This window comes from Panicum hallii, chromosome 1 (genome assembly GCF_002211085.1).
Source record: "Panicum hallii strain FIL2 chromosome 1, PHallii_v3.1, whole genome shotgun sequence".
NCBI lineage: Eukaryota > Viridiplantae > Streptophyta > Magnoliopsida > Poales > Poaceae > Panicum > Panicum hallii.
Window position 1 is genome coordinate 3,422,763 of NC_038042.1, and position 14,907 is coordinate 3,437,669.

At 42.6% G+C, this 14,907-nt stretch overlaps 4 protein-coding genes across 4 annotated transcripts; 2 read left to right on the top strand and 2 right to left on the bottom strand.

Annotated features, from left to right (window-relative positions):
- Positions 1 to 51: 51 nt before the first annotated feature.
- LOC112873043 (O-fucosyltransferase 23) lies at positions 52 to 3,081 on the top strand. The gene is made up of 3 exons (XM_025936076.1): positions 52 to 617; positions 1,039 to 1,164; positions 1,254 to 3,081. Exon 3 carries the CDS (start codon positions 1,338 to 1,340, stop codon positions 2,664 to 2,666), a length of 1,329 nt encoding a protein of 442 aa, XP_025791861.1. The 5' UTR covers positions 52 to 617; positions 1,039 to 1,164; positions 1,254 to 1,337; the 3' UTR covers positions 2,667 to 3,081.
- Positions 3,082 to 3,538: 457 nt separating this feature from the next.
- Positions 3,539 to 7,353, bottom strand: LOC112878482 (OTU domain-containing protein DDB_G0284757). Its single transcript, XM_025942826.1, has 10 exons — positions 7,187 to 7,353; positions 6,113 to 6,329; positions 5,720 to 5,793; positions 5,585 to 5,639; positions 5,185 to 5,259; positions 4,991 to 5,064; positions 4,838 to 4,886; positions 4,144 to 4,228; positions 3,899 to 3,955; positions 3,539 to 3,788 (listed from the first exon to the last, which is right to left on the bottom strand). Exons 2-10 carry the CDS (start codon positions 6,281 to 6,283, stop codon positions 3,745 to 3,747), a joined length of 684 nt encoding a protein of 227 aa, XP_025798611.1. The 5' UTR covers positions 6,284 to 6,329; positions 7,187 to 7,353; the 3' UTR covers positions 3,539 to 3,744.
- Positions 7,354 to 8,170: 817 nt separating this feature from the next.
- Positions 8,171 to 10,086, bottom strand: LOC112899470 (peptidyl-prolyl cis-trans isomerase FKBP17-1, chloroplastic). The gene is made up of 4 exons (XM_025967955.1): positions 9,761 to 10,086; positions 9,366 to 9,488; positions 8,775 to 8,891; positions 8,171 to 8,499 (listed from the first exon to the last, which is right to left on the bottom strand). The coding sequence occupies exons 1-4, from the start codon at positions 10,016 to 10,018 to the stop codon at positions 8,374 to 8,376; spliced, it is 624 nt and encodes a 207-aa protein (XP_025823740.1). The 5' UTR covers positions 10,019 to 10,086; the 3' UTR covers positions 8,171 to 8,373.
- A 1,097-nt stretch (positions 10,087 to 11,183) lies between these two features.
- On the top strand, positions 11,184 to 14,755 carry LOC112893494 (porphobilinogen deaminase, chloroplastic). Its single transcript, XM_025960864.1, has 5 exons — positions 11,184 to 11,520; positions 12,179 to 12,584; positions 13,116 to 13,319; positions 14,051 to 14,228; positions 14,332 to 14,755. The coding sequence occupies exons 1-5, from the start codon at positions 11,357 to 11,359 to the stop codon at positions 14,448 to 14,450; spliced, it is 1,071 nt and encodes a 356-aa protein (XP_025816649.1). The 5' UTR covers positions 11,184 to 11,356; the 3' UTR covers positions 14,451 to 14,755.
- Positions 14,756 to 14,907: the final 152 nt, after the last annotated feature.

Consider the following 14,907-nt stretch of genomic DNA (forward strand, 5'->3'; position numbering starts at 1 on the left):
TTAACATGGAAAATTTCTTCAACGCCTGTAGAAACTTTGACTGCCTCCTGTGCACTGAAATTCTTGCCACTTTTTTCTTCAGCGCTCAAAGATATAAAAAAATTGTGTGTGACCTGCAAGCCCCTGGCTTTACCTACCCACCCTCCTCCTCCCCCTTCACAGTTCTTGACAAGCGAATCGCTGAATCGGAGCCGAATTCCAGCTCGGCTGGGCGAGTGATTCCACCCCCAATTCCGACAGCCGGGCCAGTCTCTTCGGCAACAGAAACACGAATTCATAAGAGGATTCCGTCCCGTTCGCGCGACGCGACGACGTCTTCTCGAGCCCCCCGGCCCCCACCCCAACGCCTGCGATCTCCGCTGGCTGCCGGACTCTCCCCCGCCGCCGCCGGCGCGCCGCGGGTCTCGGGGCACCGGACCCGCCTCCACCCCTTAGATCGGGCGCCTCCTCCGCCAGCCGCTGGTCTCACACCCCGCCTATCCCCGCTGGGGCCGGGCGAGCTCGCCGTGGAGAGGAGAGGTTGCCGCCGGCGGCAGGACGCGCGACGGCAGGGGAGTCCTGCTCTTCCTCCTCGCCGAGCCCCCTTGCGGATCCATCCGTGCTGATTTCTACTGCTGGTGAGAAACCCATAAACTATACTTTGGGGGGTGTGGTTCATTTCGCACTGGTATTTTTTTGTCCTCGACTCGAGTAGGTACCTTTCTGCCAATAATAACCCGTCCAATTGGTGTTAAGTGCATCTGCATTTGGGAGGAATTTATCACTTCAGTTGCTTCTCAATGCTGTGTGGCTCTTGAGCATGCATAAGGGCTCAAAGGGGTCCTTTGATCCATGGGGCATCTTCTCAAACTTTTACTTTCCATGTTAGCTTACATAGAGCATTAATGAGCTCTTATGCGTGCTAATATCCATTAGTAAATGCAATTAGGAAAAATGTCCTTTTGTGTGTCTACCTTGTTTTTCCTTAGAAATGAAATTGTATCAGATCCACAACAGCCAACAAGGTTGAACTTTCTTTGTTTTCCCCTGTATCTGCAGCCTCTTGGTTGAGCATGTATGAAACTGATAATGGGATACATCAACAAGTCTGCTGCTACTAATGCTTGAAAGATTCCAACTTGCCAGTTGCCGGCAGTGGCCTGGGACAATTGTGAAGTTACCAATGCAAGTGTGTTTGGTTATTGATTCCATTAAATTGCAGCATCACTTGCATTTCGTCTGAAATTTTCCAAAGATATTTATTTATTATGCAGCGTGGGCATTGGTGTTAACAGAATTTTCATGTTTGGATGATAAAAGGACTACTTGGGATGAGAAGGGTTTGAACAAGTGTTTCGATGAACATCCTACTAGAGCTTAAGCATCTCAAGCTCTTTAGCTTGCCCGCAAGGCCTGTCATCTGCAAAGGCCTTCTGATAGTGATTGTCCTTGTTGTACTGAGAGCAATTTTATCTCCATTTCTTGCCATAAACTCGTCTGAGAAGGAAGAATTTTACGAGTCAACAGTCCCTGACTTGTTTCCTGGAATCAGACGAGACAAGTTTGTTGAGGTCCCACAGATTATATGGGGATTGAACAATCAGAAGATTGCATTCGCCAGGGCATGCTTGACTGCAAGATTCCTGAACAGGTCTCTTCTAATGCCAAGCCTGAGTGCTTCACTCTTCTACAAAGAGGTTGACTTGCTGCAGCCTATCGATTTTGACAAGGTGTTTGACTTTAACAAGTTCAATGCACGTTGTCATGGCTTTGTAAGGTTAGCTCGGTATTCTGAAGTTTCCAATAGAAGCGAGCCTATGAAACTTCAAAAGGGAAGTGGTAGAAGGTGGACCGTAGAGAGAGATTTGGATCAACTGCAGCAATTCATAGGGGGCAAGGCGGATGACTCTGAAGTCATTGAAATTGCTGGGAAACATCCGTTTTTGTGGCCTGACCACTGGCCAGTCAAAGACTATGCCAAAATCTTTGATTGCATGGTCTTAGTTCCTGAGATAGAAACCGAAGTGGTTAAGGTCATATCCAAGATTAGAGAGGCAGGCCAAAGAGCAAGACATGAAGCTGGGATTTCTCATAGTAAGCAGAGGAGAGATGTTTCAACTAATCTGCCTATACCGTACGTTGCTGTTCACATGAGAATAGAAAAAGATTGGATGATACATTGCAAGAAGTGGGAGCAGCGGTCCAAGTCACATGAAATCTGCAGCAGTAAAGAAGAGATCATTCATAAGGTCTCACAGATCACTGATCTACGTCGACCGGTCGTTGTTTATCTGGCAGTAGCTGACAGCCTTCTTGAAGATGATTCAATAACCAGTGGGTGGAGAGTGGGTATGGTTGCTTATGAGAAGAAGAAACTTGGAGTTACTGACATCTATGATAGGCAACCATATCTTATAAAATCTGCCATCGACTTTGAGGTGTGCTCGAGAGCAGATGTGTTTGTTGGCAATAGCTTCTCGACGTTCTCCAACCTTGTGGTGCTGTCCAGAACAGAAAGGTTATATAACCTGGGAAAGGCGAGCTCATGTGGTGAGAACATCGGGCTTTCATCATATGCATACAATGTCATGGGCGATGATGGTGGACCACAGAGATGGATGACGGATATGTCCGATACAAACCTTCAGAGGCTAAGTTATGGAACGAATAATGTCTCGTGCCACTGACTTTTGACGCATAACACTTGACTCGACATGGTTCATACTCAGGAGGATGATCCTTGTTTGAATTTGATTTTATCTTCGAACAGGACAAGTATGTGCAGCTAGTCTGTGGTGCTTCTATGTTTGAAGCTGGAACCGACATGTCGCACTTGTGAAAGACTACGGCAAAGAGTTGGCTGTATACTTCGTGTCTATAGATGTGCTGAGAAGCATTGACATGTGTTGGACAGTCTTTAGTTTGTAAAGCTGAATTTTGTGTGATGGTTCGTATCTGTGACATGTTCAATTTTTTCTGATTTCAGAAGCAGATCTACACATTTGTTTGTCTGCAGTCAGTGTTTCTGCTGTAAGATGGTTTGCTGTGTTTTGAACTATTAATCTGCACTCTGCAGCATTATCCAGTAATCTCCTTGCAAAAGGATCCTGCCTCGGATGCTTAGTGTTTCTGCAGGACGAACAAGGGAGTACGGGTGTGGAAGGATAATTTTGTAGGCGCCAAAACTGAAAACTCAATGGAATAAAACAGAAGGCCCACGTTCAAAGGTATTCACAAAGGTGAAAAGCTCACATTTCCAACTAGGTTGCTATCCTCAACGATGGCTACGAAAACCAAATGATTCCTTCCCGAAAATAAACAAACAATTACCATTGATCCATTATGCTTCAATTAATTTGTGGCCTCAATCAAAAGTTCATGGCCTAAACTTCAAAGCAAATGGCTCAGCCTTAGCACCAAAGGGAAAAGTTTCTGTATCCCAACAGACTGTAAGCACACCACCCATCAGCAACGCGCCGGCGAGCTGCACGAATTGCACGCCGGGAGCAGCAATAGCACAGCACCAACACCTCAGTTCTCAGAAACGTGGAGAACGCAATAGCCACAGGAACAGGCAGACAGCCCAAAACTGCACTAGGAAAAATTTGCACTTCACTGTACATAAGCTTACATGAGTTTCCAGGTCACATTTCAGATCACAACATTAACAAAAAAGGTGAAACTAAGGTTACAGATGCTGCTGGACTACGAAGAGAAGACCCAGAGCAGATCCAATAAATTGCTGGAGCCTACTGAGCTAGAAGCCTAGAACAGCCAGTGCTTCTTTTTAGTCTTGCGTGTCGGCAGATCTGAAAGCATCGAGTATGATGTCAGATGAACTAGTGTGACAAGAAATAATCTCAGTAAAATTCGTTGGAATAGAAGCCATCAAGTATCTGGGAGGCAACATAATCCTCACCTTCAACTGCGTACAATGAATTGTAATGTACTTCGCACCAGAAACTTAACCAAAGCTCTGCAAAAAGGGACAAATGAATGCTCAAACACTACATTTTCTGCTGTGACCTACTGATCCCGTATGTAAGGGTTCTAGAAACTTAACAAAGCTCTATAATCACGGAAATCAAAATAACAAGGAGGTTGGAGTGATGAGAGAAAGTTGATACATAATTGATAACTGGAGCAAACAGGACCAACTCTAACCTCTTGTGGGAGTGGCATCTCTGGGGATTATCTCGACTAGGCATGTGTCTCTAAATGACGTCAACAGACATATTTTAGCAGCAAACTGATTCAACAGAAAAGCTTGCCATTAGAAATAAAAACATATGATGTCTACTAACAATTTAGCAATTTGTGCGTTAGAAAAAAAGGCATATAATGCCTACTAATAATTTAACAATTTGTGTACTCTATGGAAACATTTTGAAAGAAAAGATTAAAGAAATATATATACAAGTGAAGACACAATTTATTACTATCTCCAGACACAATAAGTGCTGTTCTGGACATCAAACATACAACAATCACCAAAATGTTTCATGATGCTTTAATCACTAGTCTCCATTGTAATATTTTACAATGTATATCAAAAAAATAAAATACTTGTGATACTAATATTGGTGACAAACTTCCTCTATTATCATTTTTTTTTCAATCTCAACCTGTAAAGAATATGGGTATGAAAATTTAGATAGTCGGAATACGCGCAACCCAAATGTCACTTATTTGTAAATGCAAGGAGTAGAATATTTAAAATGACTATGGAGTTTTATTAGGACAGACTATTAAGAAAGCATCACATTGAATCTACAGCTAGAACTAGAGGCCACAAGATAAATAATGCCAAAACCTGTAGATAAAATTTTTTACTCATAGCTTGAAAGTGCTATGTTACCCTGTCTGCAGCCGCCTGTAAGGTCACATGGTCTCCCCATTCCCCAGATCTACAGTGCCATATATAAGAAAGCTAGCATCAGGACATGAACAATAAATAGAATGTTTTATATGACTGAGAATTATGCATCTTGGATACAGGGTGGACCAGAACCTTTTCATTTTCTTCAGATAAACCTTATATTCCATCGGTACATAGCCTTCATAGTGCTTCCTGAATTCCTTTAGCTAAAACAGAAAGATATACTTCACGATTGTAACTAAGATATCAAGTTATTTCCTTATACAATACAATAAACAAGTTATATTAGCTGTATCAGATAAACAGAGAGGGAATGAGGGATGTACCTGCTTTACTACTGCCTTCCTCACGTGTTTGTGATAGTCAGGATTTCGGAATATCTGGTCTGCCAGAGCTCGGAACTGTAACAATGACACATACACAAAACAGAGAAAGGTTGAAGACACAAGAAATTCCACCTTGTAGATGTATCGTAATATCATAATCAGATAAGCTCATAGTGGGAAGAAGATATAATAAATTATCACTACTAAGTAGGGGCTAGATCCAAGCAATATTTCCTGCTGACCTACTAAGTCTACCAGTACAAATGGAGATGAAAGTACTATATAGCAATTATACTACAGACAGCTAGGTGACTGATTTAGAATATAATATAAATATGTCTACATAGATTTTCTTCATGGAATTGAGGTAGGAATTCTGCCAGGCATGTAAAAAGCTAACCTGACAATTCCCATCTCCTTCTATTTGGTATTCAGCTAAGCCGTAAGTGCCCAATCTGTCAGAAAAAAGTATGAGTTAAATAACCAAAAACAAAAAAAGGAGAGGATAAAAACAAGAATATAATGAAGAATTTACCTTTCCAATAAGGATTCATGATCTATCGTCGCATTATTAAAATCCGGAATTTTCCCATTCACTCGAGGAGTGTGCTGTAATTAAGGACATCGGTAAACTTGGTACAAGGGGTAGTAGTGTAACTAACAGAACAGTAATTTGATTTAATAATAACAAAGATAGATAATATTATTGTAATAAAAACATGAGTATATAAGAAAACATATTGTTTATTAATTATTATTGTCAATTATGTTTATTGAATGCTACATAGGCCTGTTCTATCTCATGGTAAACAACTCAATAATAACTTTCTCCAATTAGAATATATGGTAGATCCAAAGGGTAAACTTCAAGAAAGCAAAGGCACCAACATTATCAGAAAAACATATTACTCAACAGTGAGAATAGTACTGGGATCGAATCTAAGTGGGACAGGCGCCTTCCAAGGCTTTTCCCACTGTTTGTTGTGTTTGTTGCTTCAGTTATAAGAGTACCAATGGTCACTTCCTCCTCACTCTCCTGAGTACTGCTGCTAATACTCGAGGAAGAGCTTTTGCTAACACGTTCCTGCTGTTCAGACATGTTATCTCACAAGGAACATTGAGGTTGCATGGGCTGACTCTGTAGGCTGCAAATTAAGAAAGAAGACAGTTTGGTGATGCATAATAACATGGACAAGCACAAATATCTATAATGTAACTGGTAGGTAGCAAACCAGCTAGCTCATGTTCAAGATATAAAATAAAATGGCTTCTACACTAGCAGCACCCGCCTAGACACTGAGATATTCTACTGCTTGGTACTCTCGAATTATTACTGCAGCGTGTGAAAAACAAGTTTACAGCTATGCATACTGTCTGTCCCGAAGGAAATATGACGACTGGCATCGCAGCCTACAGATTCCTACTGTTCATTTCACGCAGCACACAGATCCCAAGTAACTGCACAGTGACCACTGACCATAGTCCTTTTCATAAGAAAGAATTACTCGGAAACTGATAGTCAGTATAGACGCGGCGTCCACATCACAATCCACAAACTTCTTCAGATCCCATGCTCAATTTCTAAACATCGGGCGTTTCTCCAAAGAAACTACAGTCCAAGAAACGAATGCGCGGCGCGGGCGGCACGTCGAGGCGCCGAGACGCTCGCAGCCGCGTGGGCCAGCGCCGGTCCGCTCGATTCCGCCGGCGCTGGCGGACGGTACGTCGGTACCAGGCCCCGCCGGCGCCCACCGGTGATCCGCGAGTGAACCCCCCCGAGCCGAGATCCTCCCTCACCACGGAGCTAAGCGAACCGCACAAAAGGATTCATCGGCACAAGGGGATAGCGAGAGGGGGAAACAACCGCATCCAAGACGCAACAGAAACACAGAGCAGAGCTTGGCGCCGCCGGGGCTGACGGATCCAAGGACCCGGGCAGCGGGACGCTCCGGCCTCGCCAAGAACCTAGCGAATTGGTACGGCTCACGGAGAGGAGACTCACCGGCAGCTCGGATCGGAGGCGGTGGCGCGAGCGTGGGGGCGGGGGGACGGGGAGGCAGCCGCTTAAGCTAGCCTCTCTCTCTCTCTCTCTCTCTCTCTCTCTCTCTCTCGCACCAAAATCTCTCTTTCGTCGAGAAGGGAAGTTTCCTTGTGTGGAGTTGCTCTTGTTGCAAGTGGGCCCTCCCCCGGAAAAACACACCACGCTATTACTACGTGTTTGACTATATTCGGCTTAGCTTTTGCCTCCCTTTAGCATGTGTTGATGATGGATTCTTCAACCTTTTCGTTTCAAAGCAGTTGGAAATGACACTGGCTATCATCGATGCAATGCTACAGTGTAAGTCTTGAAGAAGCTTCACATCGATGCAATGCAGCTTCAACACATTGAATTGAATCTTATAAAAAATAAAAAGGAAAAAAATAGAAGTTTTCACACTGGGATATTCTTCCTCCTTTCAGGATGGCCACTAATAACTGGACATGGAAATTCCATTTCAAAAGCAGTCTGCAAGGCGTCCGCTAGAACTTCGAAAGTATTCCGTAGTTTTCGTGCTTACCGTCCTCCTCCCATCGACACAAGTGTGTGCATCAGTGCGTGTTCCACGGGCCGGACAATCATGTGGCAACATAATTGAAAGAGCTATATCAACAAGCTTAAACTATGACAACGCGTCTACTCCTTTTGGGCCCAAGATCAGAGAAAGAAGTAGTGATAACAATTATGACTAATAGTATCAAACAACCATGTGTTTGTACACTGGAATCTCTCTTCCAATATTCTGCTCTTCAAAAGCAACTACCAGTCTGTTGAAAAAAAGTATAAGAGGATGCAGTGCAAGTCAGATGTGAACTACCAGTATGGTTATTTTCATGTAGTCCAACTTAACAACTTTTTGCTGATGTGAAAGCCAATGCTGCAGTGTACACCGTGCAAATCCCCAGATTACAGAAGTGGCATTCAGGAGCACAACAACGAAATCTGATCTTCAGAGTTGCAATCACTTATACTTTTCTCTGTATTGTCTGTCAGTATATTACCGTGTTTCACATGTATTACAGAAGGGATTAAGCACAAAGCATGATCAAATTCTTGCACAGAGTTTCTTTCAGACAAAGAGTGATGAGCATGGAGCCAAAAGATTTCAATGAGGGTTTGATCAGTCTTCTATCCTCACAAAAGCAGAACAGTTATGAGCGTTGCCTTATGTTGATTAGCTCGATGTCGAAGATAAGTGTACCGAGAGTGGAACCCTCGCCATTTGCCAGACGTGTGGGGTTGAATATAGTAGTAAATAGCCTCTGCCGATCAAAGAACTGCGCGTGAAACAGCAGGCGAAATTAGTAAGTAGTTATGTCCAGGCAGCAGTACCATTTATATCCTTTCAGAGACGGATATGAAATGTTTTCTGAATCCAAGCACACCCATGCATCCCAAGGGAATATACCAATTATGAAGCCATTTTTCAATAAATTGCGCACCCAACAGAAAGTAATGATTAGGAGTTGGCCAGATTGGAGATACTTCAGTTGATCACCAGCTACATGGTATAATAAAAAAAATCTAGAATAAATGACAGCACAGGAGTTACGTTAGGAGGGATAGGTTCTTGTGATGTGTTTTGATATCCCTGTGATGGTGGAATGATCACACGGCGAAGACCACCAACTCTCATGGACTTCACTGCTGCTTCAATGCCAGGTATGACCTGCAAGATCCATGTATTATATAGCTGAAGTATCAACACAGAATGATTCCACAAAAGAACATCCCATGTAATTTATTTTTTTGTCAGATGCCAAGACCCTGGGCACGAACAATTATCAGGGAACTCAAAATGCATAAGAACAGATAGTCGATACTCCTACGGATGCATAGAAATTGATATTCCAAAATAAAAATAGCCTGCAACAACTATTACTCCACAATTGAACAAGTGTAACCCTACATATGGAAGATCAGGCAGGATCCGTAGGGATGTTTCATGAACATAGGAATATCAATGCTGCGCTGTAATAATAGTGTGATATCAAACTTTCACCAAAGAGACTTTAGAGTGGAAGAATACAAAGTTCAGGTAAAATCTTTATACAAAAGTGAAGCAGTACAGCGTATGGTACTATAGATACGATTTAGTTTTTCACTTCTTCTGCAACGAGTTTGAATGAAATCCGAATCTCACTTTTCCAGACCCAATGGTGAAGACAAACGGCATGGCATCACCAGTCTCGTCCTTATGATCATAAGTGGAATCAAAGCGCCATCCTTGCTTCGCTGCCAATCTTCCATAATAGTGAATTGCAACCTGGGTAGTTCATACAAGTGAGAAAAACATTAGAGCCTTTCATACACATTTCTCAAAAATAATACAAGCTACGAAAATCACTGCACAAGCAATCCATGCGTTTGCAGCTTCTTCATCATAAGCAGAAAATTTAGTGAATTTGTGACAATCAACAGCTTAGCATCGAGTGATAACTGATAAACTAGAGCAATTTCAAGGTGTAAAATTGGTTAATTAGACCAAGCAAGAATGGTGCTTAAAACCGCAATCAGTGCAAAGAGGCGAGCCTTTACCTGGTCGCCGTTGGCCGGGACCTCACCGGAACCCTCCCGGAGGTCCAGGGCCTTCACGCCGCCGGAGCCAGGGATCTCCGCGAATTTGGGGGCCGCGGCGGAGGCGGCTGCCGTGCGGAGGGTGGAGGCGGTGGCGCCCACGACGAGGAGGTGCCTTCTAGTGAGGGTGGGAAGTGGTGTTGCGGCTACAGTTACTGCTTTTCCTTTCGGAAGCGGCGGCACGGCGGCGGCGATCGCCGTGACGGCAGTCGTGACCATCGCCGGCTGTTATTTCGCAGTTCGCCTCTCTTCTTTTTCCTTTTCTTTTGTTTTATGATTCAGCTTGATTTTCCTTCTTTACTTCCGAATTTGTAATTCTCTGACGCCTTCATTTTCTATTTTGGTCCAGGGAAACAACTGTTAATATTTAACTATAAATATTGAGTTCAATGAAGTACACATCCAAGATACACTGATGGACCTCTACCATGAATGCTACATCGGAGTAAAATCAGAGTCAATCATACCTTTAGATCATGTGATTGGCAAATTTCAACACCACAGTAAATTTTACGATAATTTCTTTGTGCGATATTATTATTTTCCAAGGTAGGCATGTCAAGGACGAGGAAACATGATTAATCTCAAACTCATTCTACGTATCTCCTATAAAGTTGACCGAATATATACATGAATTGAGTTTAGACCAGCTTAGTCTTTCTTTTCTGTTGGAATCATGGATATTGTGATAAAGCACATGTAAGTAAAGGCTAAGCAAGTGGTTGCAAGAAGCCGATAGGGTCAAATAGTTACAAAATCTAATATTGATAATGAGTGAGTAACTCCTAAGTATCCATATTAGACACACTTCATTGAAAAGAAATCTTTAATGATCTAGGTGGATCTTGTATGAATGGCGTCCATCTGATATTGAAAAAAAATACATTATGCTCACATATAAGGTAGACCAGTTGATTAGAATATGCTTGGACGATTGAAACAAACTATGAAAATAATATGAACTCTAACAAAATAATATATGCTACAACGAAATAAAACATAGATAAGGTGATAGTTGGTGTGTAAGGCAATTGTTAAAAAAAAACTTGTTCAGAAAGACTGCAAAAGGAGTGTCTTGCGGGTGATTTATTTTCCCAAAGACAAAAAACCCACGAACAATAATGAAAATTCAAAACACACAAATTAAGAATTTACCGCTATAGTTATCCTCGCTATATTTTTTATCCTGGTCAAACTAAGCGCAAGGAAACTCGATTAGTTGGAAAGCAACAAACAGAATCAATAGAAATGTAATCAAATTCTATCAAGTTTCCCTGTCGCCAGTAAGCTCAACAAGTAAATCGTGGAGGGCACACTGTCCCGTTACATGCGCAGATTGCCGTGCAAATGAGCTGAGTAGCCCTCGCTGTGGTTGGCCAATCCTGACACATTATCCTCTCCCCCTCATCCACGCCGAGAGCATAAACAAGCAGCTCAACCAGATCAGAACCCGAGCCCTCGGCAGAGCCCATATCCTCTGCACATCTCGCCCTCCCCTGCCTCCCTCCATTCCTCGCGCCGCGCAATCCTCCGACCCTCCTCTCTAGCCGGCCGAAGATGGTGTCGCTGAGGTGCACCACCGCGCACCACTCCCTCCTCGGCTCGCCGACCTGCCTCGCGGGCCCGCGCCGGCGGGCGCGACCCGTCGTGCGCGCCGCCGTCGCCGTCGAGGCCGGCGCGCAGGCCAAGGTCTCCCTCATCCGGATTGGGACGCGCGGAAGGTGATCGAACTCAACTCTTTCTGCGGTTTCTTTGGTTGCGACGGGGGGTGGATTTGGGGTTGTGTTGGTCAAAATCGTGGCTTTAGGTTCTGGTAGTTGGATTTGGTGCTGAAAACGCGTTGCAGATGTCCGGGAGATCCTGTCTTTAGCTGTTCCTCTGGGAATTGGGGTTTGGTGCTATGACTCTGAACCTATTGGGTCTTTACACCGGGTGAATTCGCACGGAGTATTTGAGGATAGTTAGCAATGCGTATTTAGCTCCGCTTGGATGCAGTTCCGGATCAGTAGTAACTGGCCGTTGACCTTGATAAAACTAAGGAATGGTCTCGGCAAAATTGTACATTTCATGTTGCCCCTACTATTTTTGGGTTAACGCTAGATGCTGTACCTGTGCTATATGTAAACTAGCTAGCAGTTTCATGTGGGTATTTACATTGTTGTAGTCGTTGTCCATGTTTAGGCTTAGTGAGGTATGCCTCCTACATCATTTTGATGTTTTCTTTTCTTGAGAAAAAAATCCACAAGAAAAATCGTGGTTTACTGTCAAAGCGAATTGTTCCTCTCAGTGTTTAGTTAAAATTTTTGTTTTTTTGTGAACTATAGTATCTTGCAAGGAATATGCAAATATGTAATTCATGTTATTGATTATTTAGGACAGTCAACTTGCTCTTGCACAAGCCAATGAAACTCGAGACAAACTGAAAGCTGCACACTCTGAGTTAGCTGAGGAGGGGGCTATTGAGATTGTCATCATAAAGACCACTGGGGACATTGTCTTGGACAAACCCCTTGCAGATATTGGAGGAAAGGGTTTATTCACCAAGGAGATAGATGAAGCACTCTTGAACGGAACGATTGACATCGCGGTTCACTCGATGAAAGATGTCCCAACATATCTTCCTGAAGGAACAATATTGCCCTGTAACCTCCCGCGAGAGGATGTCAGAGATGCATTCATAAGCTTGACTGCAAATTCGCTTGGAGAGCTTCCTGCTGGTAGTATAATCGGAAGTGCTTCCCTGCGGAGACAATCTCAGATTCTATATAGATATCCATCACTAAAAGTAAGTATGATTGTTACACTCATCGCACTATTACCCCCCTGTATTAACTGCCCTTGTCATTTACTGCTCTCAAAATAATCGTGAATCCTCTCGTGTCTTTGCTCCATGCCTTCAATAATGCGACATGCAAATAGCAGCAAGATTTTTAGTGCTAGCGGATTCACTGTGTTCATAAATACTTCCCAGTATCGCGAATTTGGTGTTTTTTTTCCTTGTATATATAGAGAGAGTGAGCTGGCCGAGCTCTTTCTTCGTTTATTTTGTCAACTGCAGTTCTCAACTCTTTTATAAACATGTATTTTTTAGATTTCTATGCATGTATATTTTAGATTTCTATGATTGTAAAGTGGTTATTTTCATTGCCACATATGTAAAAAAGAGGCCTTGCCTGGAGTTATTCTCGCAATTCATGTTTTTTGGTTATAAAGAGGATCAGGTCCAGTTGTAGACTCTAGTCGCAGTCTTCTACTTAGTTACTTAGAAGTGTATTCTGATTAGGTATTCGTCTTAAGAGCGTTGAATGATTTTCAGGTAGTTAACTTCAGAGGAAATGTTCAGACACGGTTAAGGAAACTCAAGGAAGGAGATGTCCATGCTACGTTGTTGGCACTGGCTGGACTAAAGCGGCTGAATATGGCAGAAGATGCAACATCTTTATTATCAGTGGATGAAATGCTTCCAGCAGTTGCCCAAGGTGCTATTGGAATAGCTTGCCGAAGCAATGATGACAAAATGGTAAGTGGTCAAGTATTTAGTATGCTGGTAGATGAGAAAAAAAATGGTGTGTGCATGATTCCATATACAAATCTGACGCCACCTTTTCTATATTTTCGCCACCTAACATCGAACGCATCTTTGATTAAATGATAAGTTCAAGTGCCCATTTGTGTTCGTGATTAAAGTGCACTCAGGTCCTTCAACTTTTCCTGGATCCTCACCGAGGCCCATAAACTCTCAAAGTGAGAATATGGGACTTCAACTTTTTAAGTGGTTCACTCCAATTGAGAATCTGTGGGTCTGTAATGGACCTTGAGTGAACCACTTAAAAGTTAGAATCCAGGAAAAGTTTTAGGTCGCCAGTTGCATTTTACTCATAACCATATTACTTTGTCAGATAATGTTGTTAAGGCACCACAGATAATTGATTTAAAATATTATTTCTTTGTCATGCTACTCTTCACATTTTTATTTTCCTAGTGAAATCTTCATTTTATTTATCGCTGCTTTGTCCTGACCATGCCGCATGTTTTGGGTTTTCCAAAAGTATAAATGTTTGAAACTACAACTTACAGCATGTCGAGAATATCTCTAATTTCTGAGTACACATTTCTGTTTTATTCTGCAATGTACATAAATCATATGCAGCTAGATGGAACATGCTAGATACTTGACGCAGTTCGTCGCTTTTTAACCATCTTATAGACAAAGAAGATTTGAGCACCCATTATTTGCCTGTTTGTTTGTAGATGGAGTATTTGTCCTCATTGAACCATGAAGATACCAGATTAGCTGTTGCATGTGAAAGAGAATTCTTGGCGGTTCTTGATGGTAACTGCCGAACTCCAATTGCGGCCTATGCTTATCGTGATAAGGATGGGAATTGCTCATTCCGAGGTCTATTGGCCTCACCTGATGGATCTAAAGGTATCCTTGATTTTCATTTTTTTAACAAAAAAATCTTGAAAGAAGTTCATTGCATTTTATCACAGAAAGCAACACTTTGTCACTTTTATGATTGTGTTTACAGTATACGAGACAACAAGAACTGGACCGTACTCTTTTGATGACATGGTTGCTATGGGCAAAGATGCTGGTCATGAGCTGAAGGCAAAGGCTGGCCCTGGCTTCTTTGATAGCTTGCAATGAAAAGAGAACATGCACGGCACTCTTTTGGTTAGAAACAGACGGCCCAAGTAGAGTGTTGAGAGATTTGTTTTTGTTTTATTCTTTCTCCTAGTTCTGCTAGAGCCTTGTACCAGATGTTGAGCTACTCCATCCAAATATGTACGGCCTGTTCTTTTAGCACTTTGGGTTAGAACATGAACGTCCACGGTTTTGTAATCCCGAGTCGTGTCAAAGAGGTATCTGCGCAGCTATATTGTAACATTGCAATCTGATGTAACTTTGGAGATAGTTTGTTGAAAAATTGAGTTCTGAATTATCATGATTGAGCCCATCGTGTAAGATTCGATATTCCTCTGGGAAATTAGCCTTGCTGATTGATTCTCTGATGGGCCCGATGAATCCCACTGGCTGCAATCTGTTAAGAGGCCTGACAAAGCATCGTACGATCTTAACTACCAAGCTGAGCTTTTTCAATACT